Below are 13178 nucleotides of genomic sequence, written 5' to 3'. Positions count from 1 at the left end.
AACATCTACCGCTGGAACGTCTGCTTCATCTCTTGCCGCACATCTCTAATTCAACAGTCCACCATGTAAGTTTTCACGTTTCCATCTACCCATGTGTTTGCACTACATATTCTCCTGCGATATTAAGTGGCAGCCAAATTGAGTCGCAAAAAAGGAATACCCAATTGTCCAAGAACAACTGTTACAAAGTACATGTACAAATAAACTATCCAATATCTCAGGTAAAGATGGAAAATCAGGCTTCACTCCAGTTCTCTGAATAACTATACATAAGTGTATTTGTGCTGTATATATGCACATTATATACCGTATACAAAAACCATCCAAATGTGACAAACAATGGATATAAATGTCCAGTGACGCCAAAATCCTTTGGCAAATCTGCTGTTTACCTAGCTAGAACTCCTCTTGACCTTTTATTACAGTTGGCTATGAAAAGTACCACATCTACACTCACAAGAACGCAAGGCACGATACATGTGCCTCAAAGGATTCCAATTCACTATACCGCCTTCCATCGAATGAATCTGAACAATAGGAACCCTATTGTTGGGTACACGCTTATAGATTTGAGAAGGAACTAGGCAGCTTTGGTGCTCCCTCGAAAGCCCATGCCGATATTAGGTGATGAGCAATGGCAAAGGGTCCAGGGACAAACATCGGAACAGGTTCACCACTGTCTACCTTGAAGTCATCGGTGATGCTCTGCCCTTTCTCAGCACCCTTGCACATTTGATTGACCTTTAGAGCATTGGTTCTCTGAGCTTTCTCATATTCTGCAAATGTCAGAGCTTTCCTGATGTCTTCACGGCTGTGCCACTGGGCATCTACATGCATGATGAAAGTAGAATTTGAGAGAGAGATGAAGCTTTGTGGTTTGCCTGGAGTCATTAAAGGGTTAACATCTGGAAAAGTTTTCATTTTCCTAAACACGATCAACAGCACAGAAAATCAGCATACTAGTTTAACTAAGTTCCATATCTGGAATCTATAATCTGCATATATTCTTGTGTGTCAAGTACTCAAGTGTCATGACTCATGAACCAACTGGTTTACGTGGAAGCTTAAACTGTTGTGAAAGGGTTGTAATCTACTCAGCATCAATAGTGTATGGTATTGCACATGAAGAAAATTATGTAAATAATTCAGGATAAATGGACAGACCAATCAGTCATGGTAGCAAATAGGAAGCGAATTAACAGAATGCAATGAAAATAATTGACATTGATTTCCTAATGATGTTTTACCTTCGAGCTCCTGCTTATCCACACGAATCTCCAATGATTTAGCATAAGCAAAGAAACCCACCATAAGTTGACATGGCATAGTATTTGGCCCGACTGAAAAACAGCATTGTTGAACAGTATCAGAATCGGATATAGTACAAGAAAACAGTGCAACTGATAACTTAAGTAATTGTACCACTGTGTAAATATTCCTGTATTTTGGACAGAATAATTATAAAAATAAAAATACTTCCAGTAGCATTCTCCTCTACTGATTTTCATCACAAAAAAAACAATGGCAAGACCATTACCAGGCCACGGTTGAGAGCTATGATATATGACTTGACCAACTTCAATACCAGTCTCTTCCCATGTTTCCCTTCTCACTGCCTCTTCTAGGCTTTCTCCTGGCTACTAACAGAACAGATGCAGTGTAAATAAGCTTCTCTGATTTTTAAAAAGAAGATGATGAACTTGCTGGCTCCAATACACACTATAACTTGCAGGGAGAATAAGTGAAAATCAGTTTCCTTTTAGATTCTGAAATGGATTTGATTTACATAGAAAATCACTACTCTTATGTTTATAGCAGTGATGCCGTTCACTTAAGAATAAAGTATCAAATCCAACCTTTTGAACCCAGTCCTAGCTACCTGGTTCAGATCATTAAACAGAAATATATTTGTAGTAAGAAACATTGGATATTTAAAAGTCACCTCATTATGTAATAAATAATTACTAGATGCATGACAGTTCCAAACCAACATCTCAGTTCTCATGTTTGTAGAGTTCGGTAGTCATGTTCTATGACTGAAGGGTTATTTTCCCCTTGCAATTAAAATTCAATCTGGGTATTTTATCAAGCAATTTTTTAACAAATCACCTCAACCATTTTCATGTAAGCATGATTAATGTGGCAACCCAAACATGCCACGAGCTTATTGGAATGCCAGTTGAACAATTTAACAGTAAACAAGCGCATTGTTGAGTTAAACATATTTTTAGAAAAAAAAGCACGAATAAATCGTGACAAGAATAGAGAATGCAAGAAACACATAATAATAGGCACGTGATATTGCACACAGCTGAAAATAAGAAAGGATATATAAGCAGTTATTTGCACCTCTATAAAACCAGCAAGACAACTCCACATACGAGGCACAAATCTTGATTGGCGGCTTAAGAGTGCACGGTCATTTTCTTTATCGATGACCAACATGATCACAACCTGTAATACCACGTGTACATGAGAAGAGTGAATGCCATCTGTTAGTGCGAATATTACTACAGAATAAATTCATGGTGATAAGCAGCACAACTGCTAGTCCCTAATGGCCAAACCATGATGCAAACATTATCACGAAGAGAGCACAAGTCATACTGGATCAACTCGAGGGTATATCCTCTTCTTGCAAGACTCGTTGCTGCACTGCTTACGCCTTCCAGCTTCTTTAGGGACCGCCTTTGCCCCACAAGCTCCACAAAATTTGGCCGTATTGTGCCACTCCAGCAGTGCTCGAGCCTGCTCGCATCAGAATTCAGAAATGAGATCAAGCTTGTTCTTCGAGTCGTCAAGCCAAAAGGATGCCTCTAAATAACAATGGAGTAACCAAGTAATAATGATTAAACAAGAGTTGAAGAACCAAGAAGCGCGCGTACATGCCCGGCGATGGCGAGGTCCCCCATGGCGTCCTTATCGCTCCAGTCCGTGGCCACCATGAGCGTCCTCAAGTCGACAAACGCCGATCCATCCCCGTCCCCCGAGCCGCCGTCGACCCTCGGGCCCTCACCTTCGCTGACGTCGACGGCCCAGTACGCCGCGGCCTCCTTGCCGTCGCCCTCGGCGTGCGCGCCCAGGAAGACGAAGGCGTCCGGGGCCACCCCGGGGACGCGGGAGGGCGGGAGCCACGCGAGGCGCCAGGCTGGCGCCGCGGGGGGTGGCGCGGGAGGGTCCGGGGAGCGCGCGAGCGGGCGGCCCCGGCGGAAAGGGAGGATCTTGGAGAGGTGCGGCGGGAGGGGACTGGCGGCGTCGGCGGGGGAGCTGGGGTCAAGGAGGGGGCGCAGAGCCTCGGCGGCCGCTGAGGGGGAGACGGCGGTGGTGGAGGCCGAGACGCCCCGCAGCGGGTTCGCCGCGAAGGCGTGGGCGCGGAGGTGGATGGCCATGGCGGGTGGGTGTCTGGTAGCTGCAGCTTCTTTCCGGCAGAGGGGTGTGGGTGGGTAGCCAGATGGATTGGATCACTAGACTAGCGGAGTGTGTCGCTGCCATCATCAATTCTACATGGGCCGACGGAAAATATCAGCCCATTTGAAACAGAAACCATATAGCCCACCACGCACACTCACCGAAAAGGTCGGGCTGGCTGGCCTAGAAGGCTTCCATCGGCCCAGAACGTGTTGGCGGCCCGTTACGACCCACCTGTCCCGATTTCCAGAGGATAAAATCTTGTCATCTGGCGAATAAAATTTACATAATTTTTATTAAAAAACAGTAGTTTATCACACAGCGGGAATCCTGTGAGACCCATAAGTTCCCACGACGAGCTGAACGGCGGTCAGCGGGTCAGTCTACGTGGTGCAGGTACTGACGGCAGGTCGTCGTCGTCGACGACGACGAAACACCTGTGGGCAAGGACGAGAGGGCATTGATCGCTGTCGCTGCCCACCGCGACCTGCCAAACCTTGCCATCAAATCGAGGCCTCCCTTCGCCCAGGCTTCCAAGCAATCTCGCAGTGAGAACATTTTGATACCAATCCCTACTGTAACTGTCCCATTCGGCCATTCCTCGCGAAGACTTCGCGGTCGCCTGAAACTCCGAATTCCCCTCTCCTGGAATATCCGCAGGCTGCTGTCAGTTGAAAAATGCAGCTGCTTCCTTCATTTTTTTGAAATAAAATTTAAGCAAGTTGCCAATCATGTCTGCCGTCGCCGTGCTCACGCAGGAGTCATGGAACGATAAACAAAATGCAACAGGACCATAATGATCCATGATTATTCAGACAATCCTTCAGAAGCAAAGCCCCTCAGCAAATTGACCGCCAAAGACAGCATATTTTAAATTCATAACGACAAAGACGAATACTATGGATATAAATATAAGGTCGTTTTCAAATTTCAAGAAAAGAAGATATCTTGTTTGGTTAATCAGTGAGCCTAGCAATTTTGTGCCTCGTCTCGTCTCGCCTGCATGCACGACACCTCCTTTTCCGCGTGTAATTATTCGGTTCCTACCAACTAACTTAACTGCAGGGCTGCCTTTAGCCGCTGATCTGCCCTGCCGACTCGCCATCGATCTCCCTCGCCACTCCCTCCCCTGATTCCACGCTGGCTCCTCTTGACCGACTCTGCCGCAGGTTTCATTGCCTCTCCCTCTCAGCTCTCACCCCGCCCGACGCCATTCTCGCCATGGCTCCTCAGGCTCAGAGGTACGTAACTCCCTCCGCCCTCTCAGGCCTCAAGGTTCTGTCGTCCCGTACATCGGAGGCACCAAGATCGCCGGAAAGCTGCCGCCTTTTCGCGTTTCCCTTAGCCTCTGTTCCGCGGTTTCCGTTGTTGTTGTACTCGTCGTCTTCAGTCTCCGCCTCGGAGTTGCCACCGTTTCTGAGTTTTTTTTTTCAATTCCTTGCGTGTTTTTCGGAATAATTGATTTGGGGATGAGCCAGATACGATGCACTGACTGAAGGCAGGGAGGAAACTGATTTCTTCTTCTTCTTCTTCTTCTTCTTCTTCTTCTTCTGGTCCTCTGTAACAGTGCCTAGGGAGAGGAAGTGATACAGGGAGAGGAGAGGCAAGGGGGGAGGATGGAGATCGAGGAGGACGCCGGCGAGATGGGGGAAATGGAGGCCCCCGCCGTCAGCACGGTGGCGGTGGCGATCAGCGGGAGCAGGAGCAGCAGGCACGCGCTCAAGTGGGCCCTCGACAAGTTCGTCCCCGAAGGGAGGGTCCTCTTCCGAATCCTGCACGTGCGGCCGGCGATCACCATGGTGCCCACCCCAAGTGAGCTACCCTCTGCCCCACTGATTTCAACTCCATATATGCAGTAGCAGTTCATGTAATCTTCTTCTTAAAGAAAACAGTTCATGTAGTCTTTCAGAGAAGAACGCAGTTCTTGTATGCGAACTCAACTTTATATGCTAGTCTGAAGTTCTAGTATCTGCGTTATGTGTTTTTTTAATGGAGAAATTGAGAGGAGATTTGGATTATGATTTAGGATGTTCTAACAGGAGGAGGTACCAATTTAATATGACAATAGAAAAATGAATTAATTAAAATGTTTTACAAGGTCAGTGCACTGAATGTGGACTCTGCGTCGCAATATTGGATAAAGTAGCAGAATAAACCTTCAGATTATTATTTGTTATGGAGATTAGATATAGCGATGCCAATACCTTCTGTGTTAGTCCTCAAGGAGAACATAGCTTATGAACTGGCTAGTTAATACAGGATACTCAATTTTCCTCTTTTCATTGAGGGATGTACCCAAAATCTATTAGGTATCCATCCATGCATGGTAGGGACTAGGGAGACTAGATCCACTACTAGCCATCAGCACCAGCTATGAACAAATTTTGTTATTGCGACGCCACACCAACTGTGCACCAGCTACTGAACTCGGTGCACTGCACAATTAGGCTGTATGATTCCAGAACCTTTGTTGTAGCCTTGTAGGTGCCAACAATATGTAATTATGAGTGTACCTGTTTCTTGCTTCAATTCCAAATCATTAGAGTACTAACTGGTTCCCTTTTCTCCTTTTCTTAGTGGGTAATTTTATCCCAATCTCACAAGTACGCGAAGACGTAGCGTCTGCATACAGGAAAGAAGCAGAATGGCAAGCGAGTAATATGCTTCTTCCTTTCAAGAAAATGTGTGCTCAGAAAAAGGTTGGCTTGCAAAATTGTATATGCATTCCACACATGCAGTTTTTTTAGGAATTACTTAGTATACTCATGGATCAAATAGCATATTTTACTCCACTTTTACTCTATATCTGATGAGCAGGTAGAAGCGGAAGCTGTTTTACTTGAATCAGATGATGTCGCTGCTGCTATAAGTGAAGAAATAGGAAAATTCAATATTTGCAAATTAGTTTTAGGTTCTTCATCAAAGAATATATTCCGAAGGTAAGTTCTTACTATTAATGTTCAGTATTTATTTGAACGAATGTCTACCTTACTGCATATTATTGATCAATCTATAGATGAGCACATATGTATGTTAATCAGTCCTATAGTCATGCTGCATTATTTTGATTACGTGAACAAGAGGATCTGACACTCAAGCATGAACAAATCCAAAGTTGCGAGGCCAGTGATAAAATTTGACACGTGATATTCTATCCATGATAAACCTTGTATGAAGTTTAAATATTAGTACAGATGCATTGACGTTCCCTGTGATCATGATCTCTGAACAAACACATGCTAATATAGATGAGCTAGTTGAACAAATCAGGGTAAGGCCTAAGGCTACACCACTTGCGGGTTCTTTACAAGTTTCTTGTCACACGGCTTTTGAAGAAACTGGCAAAGAAAGTAATGCAAAGTTAACAAATAATTAGCTAAAGGGCAAGAGTAATATAGGGCAGATATGTGAGGACCGTACCAGTGACTTGTTTCTGTCGCCATTGTTAAACCATAGCTGTCAACCAAAAAGAGTGGTGCGATAAAACTGAACCCTGAATGCTGAATCCTTACACCTCATGTAAATAACACTAAGGACTAGAGGAAATGTAGATGGCAATATAAAAATGTTAGTCTTAAGTGTTTCTAAGATGCATCGCTTTTCAGGAAACTCAAAGGAAGTAAGACTGCAACAAAAATTTCTGAGTCCATTCCGAGCTTCTGTACAGCATTTGTTATTTCGAAAGGCAAACTATCATTTGTACGCTCAGCGACATCCGACATTGTTGAAACACCTCGATCCATATCTTCTTCAACTGTTTCTTCTCCTAGTTCTAGAAGTCTTTCCTCCTGTACACCTTCAGGTAATATACAAGTACAAAAGTTGATGTTAATGTGAAGTAATTGGTTTGCACATGTCCTTTTCCAAAAAAAATATGTTGGTTTTAACAGCTACTTAATTGGATATGATGAGTTTGACTTATAATCTTCTATAGAGCTAAGTCGATGAAGAAAATTCTAGTTTTGTCTCTGCCTGCATATTTGAGGTTGAGTATTGTTTGGTGTTTGGATATCAAAACATTTAATTTCTGGTGCTGTTGGAAGTACTTTACTCTAAACATACAGACTCGCACAATGTCGCAATATTGATAGTTAAGATGAAATTTTATTTAATGAACATGTCTATCATATTCCTAGAATTTCAATCACCCTAGATCAGCAAATTTCTTGATCAGAAGTAAAAGAAAACTTTCAGAAAGAGCAATGCATTTGGTCATTTGTTCTTTGCATTCATATTATTGTACTAATGTCGTTTTCTAAAATATAGTGTATTAATGATTCTACCAACTGCAGAATGGGGAGATACGTATGGAACAGCAAATGTATCATTCCGCCAACCTTCCCTGCCATTGCAGCGTGATCAAGCATTGGCAATCATAAACAATTTATCGAATAGGAGAGCTAGCTCTTCAGGCAGTGTTGTGAGCGAGATCTCTAACAATGATGACCCAGCCCTGACGAGTTCACACTCAATCATATCTGAGATGCAGTTCAGTAGTGGTAGCAGTGGAAATTCTATCTACAAGAGCTTCCACAGAGATAATTTGACTGATAACTCTGATCGTGCATCAGTTTCAGAAATATCAGAAAATGTAAATCATTCTAATGATCAGGTATTCCCACACCTTCAAAGAACACAGTAAATTGCTTCCTTCAAAAGATTAGTAACATACTCCCTCCGTCCCAAATTACTATTCGGTCTGGTTTTTCTAGATACATAGCTTTTGCTATGGACCTAGATATATGTATGTCTAGATACGTAGCAAAAGTTATGCATCTAGAAAAACTAAAATGAATTGTAATTTGGGACGGAGGGAGTACCACATTAAAAGAAACTAATGTTTGTGAACAACTCGTGCTAAGCAGGATGATCTCAGGCTTCAGATTGAAAGGTTGAGGGACAAATTACAACATTTTCATAAGCTACATGAATGTGCTCAGCAAGAATCATTTGACACCACTCAAAAAGTAATGTTATCTCTTCATTGTAGGCAGTATTCAAAAGTATATATAGCATAAATGATCTAACATTTACCTGTTGCGTCTTTCCTATTAGCTGCATAAGTTGCGCACTCAACACATTGAGGATGAAATCAAGCTTAAAGAAACTGAACTTACAGAGGACAGGGTAAGAAGATTGGTAAGAAAAAAGGAGATGGAAGAACACAAAGCCGGGAGAGAAGCTGAGTTTAAGCAATGCTCTGGTGAAATTGAAGAAAAACACAGCTATAGTGGCCAGGAAGCTAATGAGAACGAAACGGGAAAGAAGATTGCAGGACGCTGTTTTGATGACTATAATAGGTATACATGGGAGGAGATTCAGGCATCGACTTCATCGTTCTCTTCTGCTCTTATGATCGGCAAGGGATCATATGGCACCGTTTACAAGGCGAAATTCCACCATACAGTAGCAGCTGTCAAAGTATTGAACTCCCCTGAAGGCTGTGGAACTCAACAATTACAGCAGGAGGTATTCTCATTTTCCTCGACAAAGTGCACCTTATACAAATAGTAGTAAAAACTACTTTTCTTCTATCACACAATTTATGAACATTCCTCTAACTTTCTAATGCAATCACATATGTTGTTTGTTGTATGTTAACTAGTGTTTGCATTATTTATGTTCGCTCATCATCCTGACCAAAACTACTACATCAAAATCTAAAGGCAGTAATAACTCATCTTGTTTCAGCTCGAGGTCCTTGGTAAAATCCGGCATCCTCACCTGCTGATGATGCTTGGAGCATGCCCTGAACATGGTTGCCTGGTTTATGAGTACATGGAAAATGGTAGCCTGGATGACATGCTGCAACGCAGGAATAATACACCGCCATTGACCTGGTTTGACCGTTTCAGAATAACCTGGGAGGTGGCCGCCACTCTGATGTTTCTTCACAGTTCCAAACCGGAGCCTATCATCCACCGTGATCTGAAACCCGCAAACATATTACTGGACCGGAACTTGGTTAGCAAGATAGGTGATGTAGGCCTATCAACTTTGCTTCCAAGCATGGGCCAGTACCTGTCTACAATGGTCAAGAATACTGCACCTGTGGGCACGCTGTGCTACATCGATCCAGAGTACCAAAGGACCGGTGTACTATCCATGAAATCCGATGTTTATGCACTAGGCATTGTGATCTTGCAGTTGCTGACAGCGAGATCACCGATGGGCCTTGCGCATGTTGTGGAGACCGCACTAGAGGATGGTTGCTTTGCTGACATCCTGGATGCAACTGCTGGGCAGTGGCCTTTGAATGAGACACAAGAATTGGCTGCTCTGGCACTCAGGTGCTCTGAAATGAGGCGTAAAGACCGGCCTGACTTGAACGAGCATGTTCTTCCGACACTGGAGCGACTGAAGGATGTTGCAACCAAGGCCAGGGAGTCTGTTCTTAAGGGCCACACGGCACCTCCAAGCCATTTCATTTGCCCCATACTTCAGGTCTGAACTCAGCATTTTCTCTTTGTGAACTGTAGTGAACATTTCATAGGACGATTTGCTGAGCTGTTTTCTCACCACTAATGTTTCAGGAAGTGATGATCGATCCATATGTTGCATCAGATGGTTACACCTATGATCGTAAGGCGATTGAGTTGTGGCTAAGTACGAACGACACGTCCCCGATGACCAATCTGCGTTTACCGAACAAGGGCCTGATACCAAATCATTCTCTTCGTTCTGCAATCATGGACTGGAGATCGAAAAGCAAGTGATGCAGCAATGGCTGATTTCACTCACAATGAAGATGCCATTTTTTTTCCCTTGGAAAATCTTATGTGGAAGTAGTCTTGAGAAAAGGGTTTTAGGTTATGCAGCTCAAGTGAAATGTAAAAAAATAGTCTGGTGGCATATATGTACAGCTACCTCGCTGTCTTTGTATGCCTGTAGTTAATACGGATTGTCATGATTCATCATTTGATTCTGACAGTAGCTTTGAATTGTGCATATTGCTGCTGTTTTACGCTGTTTTTTTCTCGACAGGAACTGTTGTCATGTTCAGTTAGACTGTCCCTCTTTCAGTAATGGTACCAGTTGTTGAGAAGGAGCACAACATAAAAGGAGCACAACTAAGATGGAGTAGATATTGAAAATATTCAGGGGACAGGTGAACCTTTCATGACAACATGCATCAGTTTCAATATGGATGCAAAGTATTAAAGCAATGGAACAGTGGTTAAAGTAAAGTAAACAACTTTTCAGAAGACGGTAAAAGTAAACAAATCAGCTGCATGGGCATGGTTGAAGGCTCAAAGAACAGCTTTACATGTTAGTAGGCATTGTTTGAAACCCATGATTTTCACCAAAACTAATTTTGCAAGAATAACAGGAAACCGTTCGATTTTCGTAGGGATCGAAAGTATGTATTTCCCAAGTTTTGAACAGGATCTTTCTAGTGCTGTTCCTGAGCACTCTAGGCATCTTGAGTACAGTAGCTGCGTTAGGTCAGCCCTCCCTCTTCCACTGATTGGAAGCACAAGTTGTTCATGGGAGGACTCAAAAGCTGGAAGCAAGCTTTCAAATAACTTTGATCCCTGCAGATCGCGTAAAGATACAATTGTCGGTTGAAAAGAACTCCCCCCCGGGCCAAATCCAATCAAGCAGGATCATAGTCTAATCACACCACTTAAAGCTCTGACCGCGACTTTAACCTGTGTGTCACTGCTCTGCAGATTTGCTTTCGATTAAAGAACATGAACTTGCTCATATTTTTATCTGCAGTTACTACCAGCTTTTCCTGTTCATCAAGCCTAATGAATCGTGCATCACCGTCACCTAATCTCAGTCTCAGGCGTCACTGTACTAGTAAGATTTGGTTGAGACTCAAGAACAGCAAGCAAGATGTTAGGTCAGGTATGCAAATTACACTGAAGCAGTGCAAAAGAGAGAGAGAGAGAGAAGAAGAAGAATGAGGATTGATCGACAGCATGGCCGCCGGTGATGCTTTGTTGGGCAAGAAATTAGTAAAGATTTGATTTGCATTAACTTTCTTCACCAATCAATTAGTACAATCAATCACGCTGTTATTTCACCAACCAGCAGATTAGGTGAACTGGTTTACACGCCGTCCAGGAAAAAGCGGACAGCCATCTTTGTTTGTTGTTCGTTCGTCGTCGTCGTTGTTGTTTTCAGAAACCCAACTGATGAATTAATCCAAAAGAAAAAAAAAGGGAAAGAAAAAAGAAAATCTCCTCTCCTGATTAACTGATTAATTAATTACTCCGGCCACCACCTGCGAGATCCTAATCAGAACTTGTGTTCATTCTTCTAATCAATCATCCATCATCGGTCGATCCATCACCCTGCGGCCATGGCGATCGAGATCGATTGATGGATCCGATCCACCGTTCTTAGAACAGCTCTCTGGTGACGAGCGGCGCGGCGGCGGCGTTCCACGTGCTCTGTCCTGTCCGGTCAACGGCGGCCGGGAAGAACTGGCAGTGGCTGGGCACCACGCTGCCGGCTACGGCGGTGGCGGCGGCGGGGGCGGGGGAGGCATTAGATTTGGGGTGGCATTGTTGCTGGTGGTTAGCGGCGACGCGGCGGCAGGAGGGGCACATTGTGAGCGTGGCGGCGGGGGAGGAGGCGGGCTGCGCGGCGGTCGAGGGCGCGGCCTTGAGCGCCCTGAGGTCGGCGAGCTCCTTCTCGAGGCGCTTGTTCTCGTCGGCGAGGCGCTCGCACCATCGCTTGAGGTACTCGCAGTCGACCTCCGTCTGCTTGAGCTTTGTCCGGGCGCGGCGGTTCTGGAACCACACCTCCACCTGCCGCGGCCGGAGGCCCAGCCGGTTGGCCAGGGCGACCTTCTGCTTCTGTGGAAAAAAAATGGTGGAAATCTTGATCAGTTGTTTTGTTTCCGCCATGATGGATCATGAGAGAGAAAGGAAGAAGAAGGAGATGAAGAGGAAGGAGAAGGTGCTTACGGGGTTGAGCGTGCTGTGCGTCTTGAAGCACTCCTCGAGCACGGCGGCCTGGTCCTTGGAGAGGCGGAGCTTCTTCCTCCCCCCGGCGCCGTCCGCGCCGTCCTCCTCGTCACTGCGGACGCCACCGGAGCCGGTGCGCTCGAGCTCCCTCTTGTTGTCCCCGCCGCCGCTGGTGCCGCTGGAGAGCGCCGCGGCGCTGTCGGGCGACGTGGACGCCCGCATCGCCCCGCTGTCGGGATCCACAGCCGCCGCCGCGGCGGCGTGGTGCGGCTGGTGCTGCTGAGCGGCGACGACGGAGCTGAGCGCGGCGGCCCAGGGGGACGAGCCGGCGGTGGTGATGGAGGAGGAGAGGCTGCCCTGGGAGGTGAGCCCGAGGCCGAGGCTGAGGCCGAGGTCGAGGCTAGCGGCCTGGGGAATCATATCGTTAATCGTCTGGCAGACGAGGTGGGTATACGTCTCCTCGGCGGAGTGGTGGGAAGGAATGGCGCGGCGCGGCGAGGTGGGTCGGGAGAGCAGGCGCTGGAGGATGGCGATGGCATGCGGTGGTGGAGGAGGAGGCGTATAAATAGGCGGGGGCGGGGGAGGTCGGGTGGCTGTGGTGGCAGGGCAGCGCAGCGCAGCGCAGCGATGCAAATGATGAGCTGTGCCGTGCGGGTGGAGTGGATCTCCGCTCAGCTACCTGTGAGCTCTCTCTCTCCTGCAATTATTAATGGTGGGAGGGAGGGAGGATGGACGGATCGCTCAGCTCATCATCGCGATCTGCTCCAGCCGCTTTGACCCGGCGCGATCTCCCTCGGCTCCCAAAGCCGGGCTGTGTCTCTCTTTGGCTCGGTCGGGGACCCTGGCTCG

The 13178-nt window shown here is 45.8% G+C and overlaps 3 protein-coding genes across 4 annotated transcripts; 1 reads left to right on the top strand and 2 right to left on the bottom strand.

The window, feature by feature from the left end:
- Nucleotides 1–164: 164 nt before the first annotated feature.
- LOC101783625 (nudix hydrolase 19, chloroplastic) lies at nt 165–3443 on the bottom strand. Its single transcript, XM_004964442.3, has 6 exons — nt 2886–3443; nt 2608–2748; nt 2350–2454; nt 1538–1637; nt 1248–1340; nt 165–827 (listed from the first exon to the last, which is right to left on the bottom strand). The coding sequence occupies exons 1-6, from the start codon at nt 3387–3389 to the stop codon at nt 562–564; spliced, it is 1209 nt and encodes a 402-aa protein (XP_004964499.1). The 5' UTR covers nt 3390–3443; the 3' UTR covers nt 165–561.
- Nucleotides 3444–4488: 1045 nt separating this feature from the next.
- LOC101784022 (U-box domain-containing protein 35) lies at nt 4489–10391 on the top strand. Of its 2 annotated transcripts, XM_004964443.3 has the most exons (10): nt 4489–4649; nt 4976–5220; nt 5986–6107; nt 6226–6347; nt 7014–7210; nt 7701–8020; nt 8274–8375; nt 8464–8877; nt 9100–9852; nt 9942–10391. In XM_004964443.3, the coding sequence occupies exons 2-10, from the start codon at nt 5025–5027 to the stop codon at nt 10122–10124; spliced, it is 2409 nt and encodes an 802-aa protein (XP_004964500.1). In that variant the 5' UTR covers nt 4489–4649; nt 4976–5024; the 3' UTR covers nt 10125–10391. The 2 variants fall into 2 exon arrangements, with proteins under 2 accessions (XP_004964500.1, XP_022681720.1); XM_022825985.1 differs by having other exon boundaries at nt 4489–5220; nt 9942–10284.
- A 978-nt stretch (nt 10392–11369) lies between these two features.
- On the bottom strand, nt 11370–12940 carry LOC101782816 (homeobox-leucine zipper protein HOX2). The gene is made up of 2 exons (XM_004964440.4): nt 12330–12940; nt 11370–12218 (listed from the first exon to the last, which is right to left on the bottom strand). Exons 1-2 carry the CDS (start codon nt 12747–12749, stop codon nt 11760–11762), a joined length of 879 nt encoding a protein of 292 aa, XP_004964497.1. The 5' UTR covers nt 12750–12940; the 3' UTR covers nt 11370–11759.
- Between the last annotated feature and the right edge of the window lie 238 nt (nt 12941–13178).

Source organism: Setaria italica, chromosome IV, assembly GCF_000263155.2.
Source record: "Setaria italica strain Yugu1 chromosome IV, Setaria_italica_v2.0, whole genome shotgun sequence".
Taxonomy (NCBI): Eukaryota; Viridiplantae; Streptophyta; class Magnoliopsida; order Poales; family Poaceae; genus Setaria; species Setaria italica.
This window is presented reverse-complemented; position numbering and strand designations above follow the sequence as displayed.

Excerpts from the sequence above, each read along its gene's own strand:
- LOC101784022 (XM_004964443.3), top strand. The coding sequence starts at position 5,025 with ATGGAGATCGAGGAGGACGCCGGCGAGATGGGGGAAATGGAGGCCCCC. Across the intron at positions 5,221-5,985 it reads CACCATGGTGCCCACCCCAA|TGGGTAATTTTATCCCAATC; the intron begins GTGAGCTACCCT and ends TCCTTTTCTTAG. Across the intron at positions 8,376-8,463 it reads CATTTGACACCACTCAAAAA|CTGCATAAGTTGCGCACTCA; the intron begins GTAATGTTATCT and ends CTTTCCTATTAG.
- LOC101783625 (XM_004964442.3), bottom strand. The coding sequence starts at position 3,389 with ATGGCCATCCACCTCCGCGCCCACGCCTTCGCGGCGAACCCGCTGCGG. Across the intron at positions 2,749-2,885 it reads ACCTCGCCATCGCCGGGCAT|GCTCGAGCACTGCTGGAGTG; the intron begins GTACGCGCGCTT and ends TGATGCGAGCAG. Across the intron at positions 1,341-1,537 it reads TAGCTCTCAACCGTGGCCTG|TCGGGCCAAATACTATGCCA; the intron begins GTAATGGTCTTG and ends GCTGTTTTTCAG.
- LOC101782816 (XM_004964440.4), bottom strand. The coding sequence starts at position 12,749 with ATGATTCCCCAGGCCGCTAGCCTCGACCTCGGCCTCAGCCTCGGCCTC. Across the intron at positions 12,219-12,329 it reads CGCACAGCACGCTCAACCCC|AAGCAGAAGGTCGCCCTGGC; the intron begins GTAAGCACCTTC and ends TTTTTTCCACAG.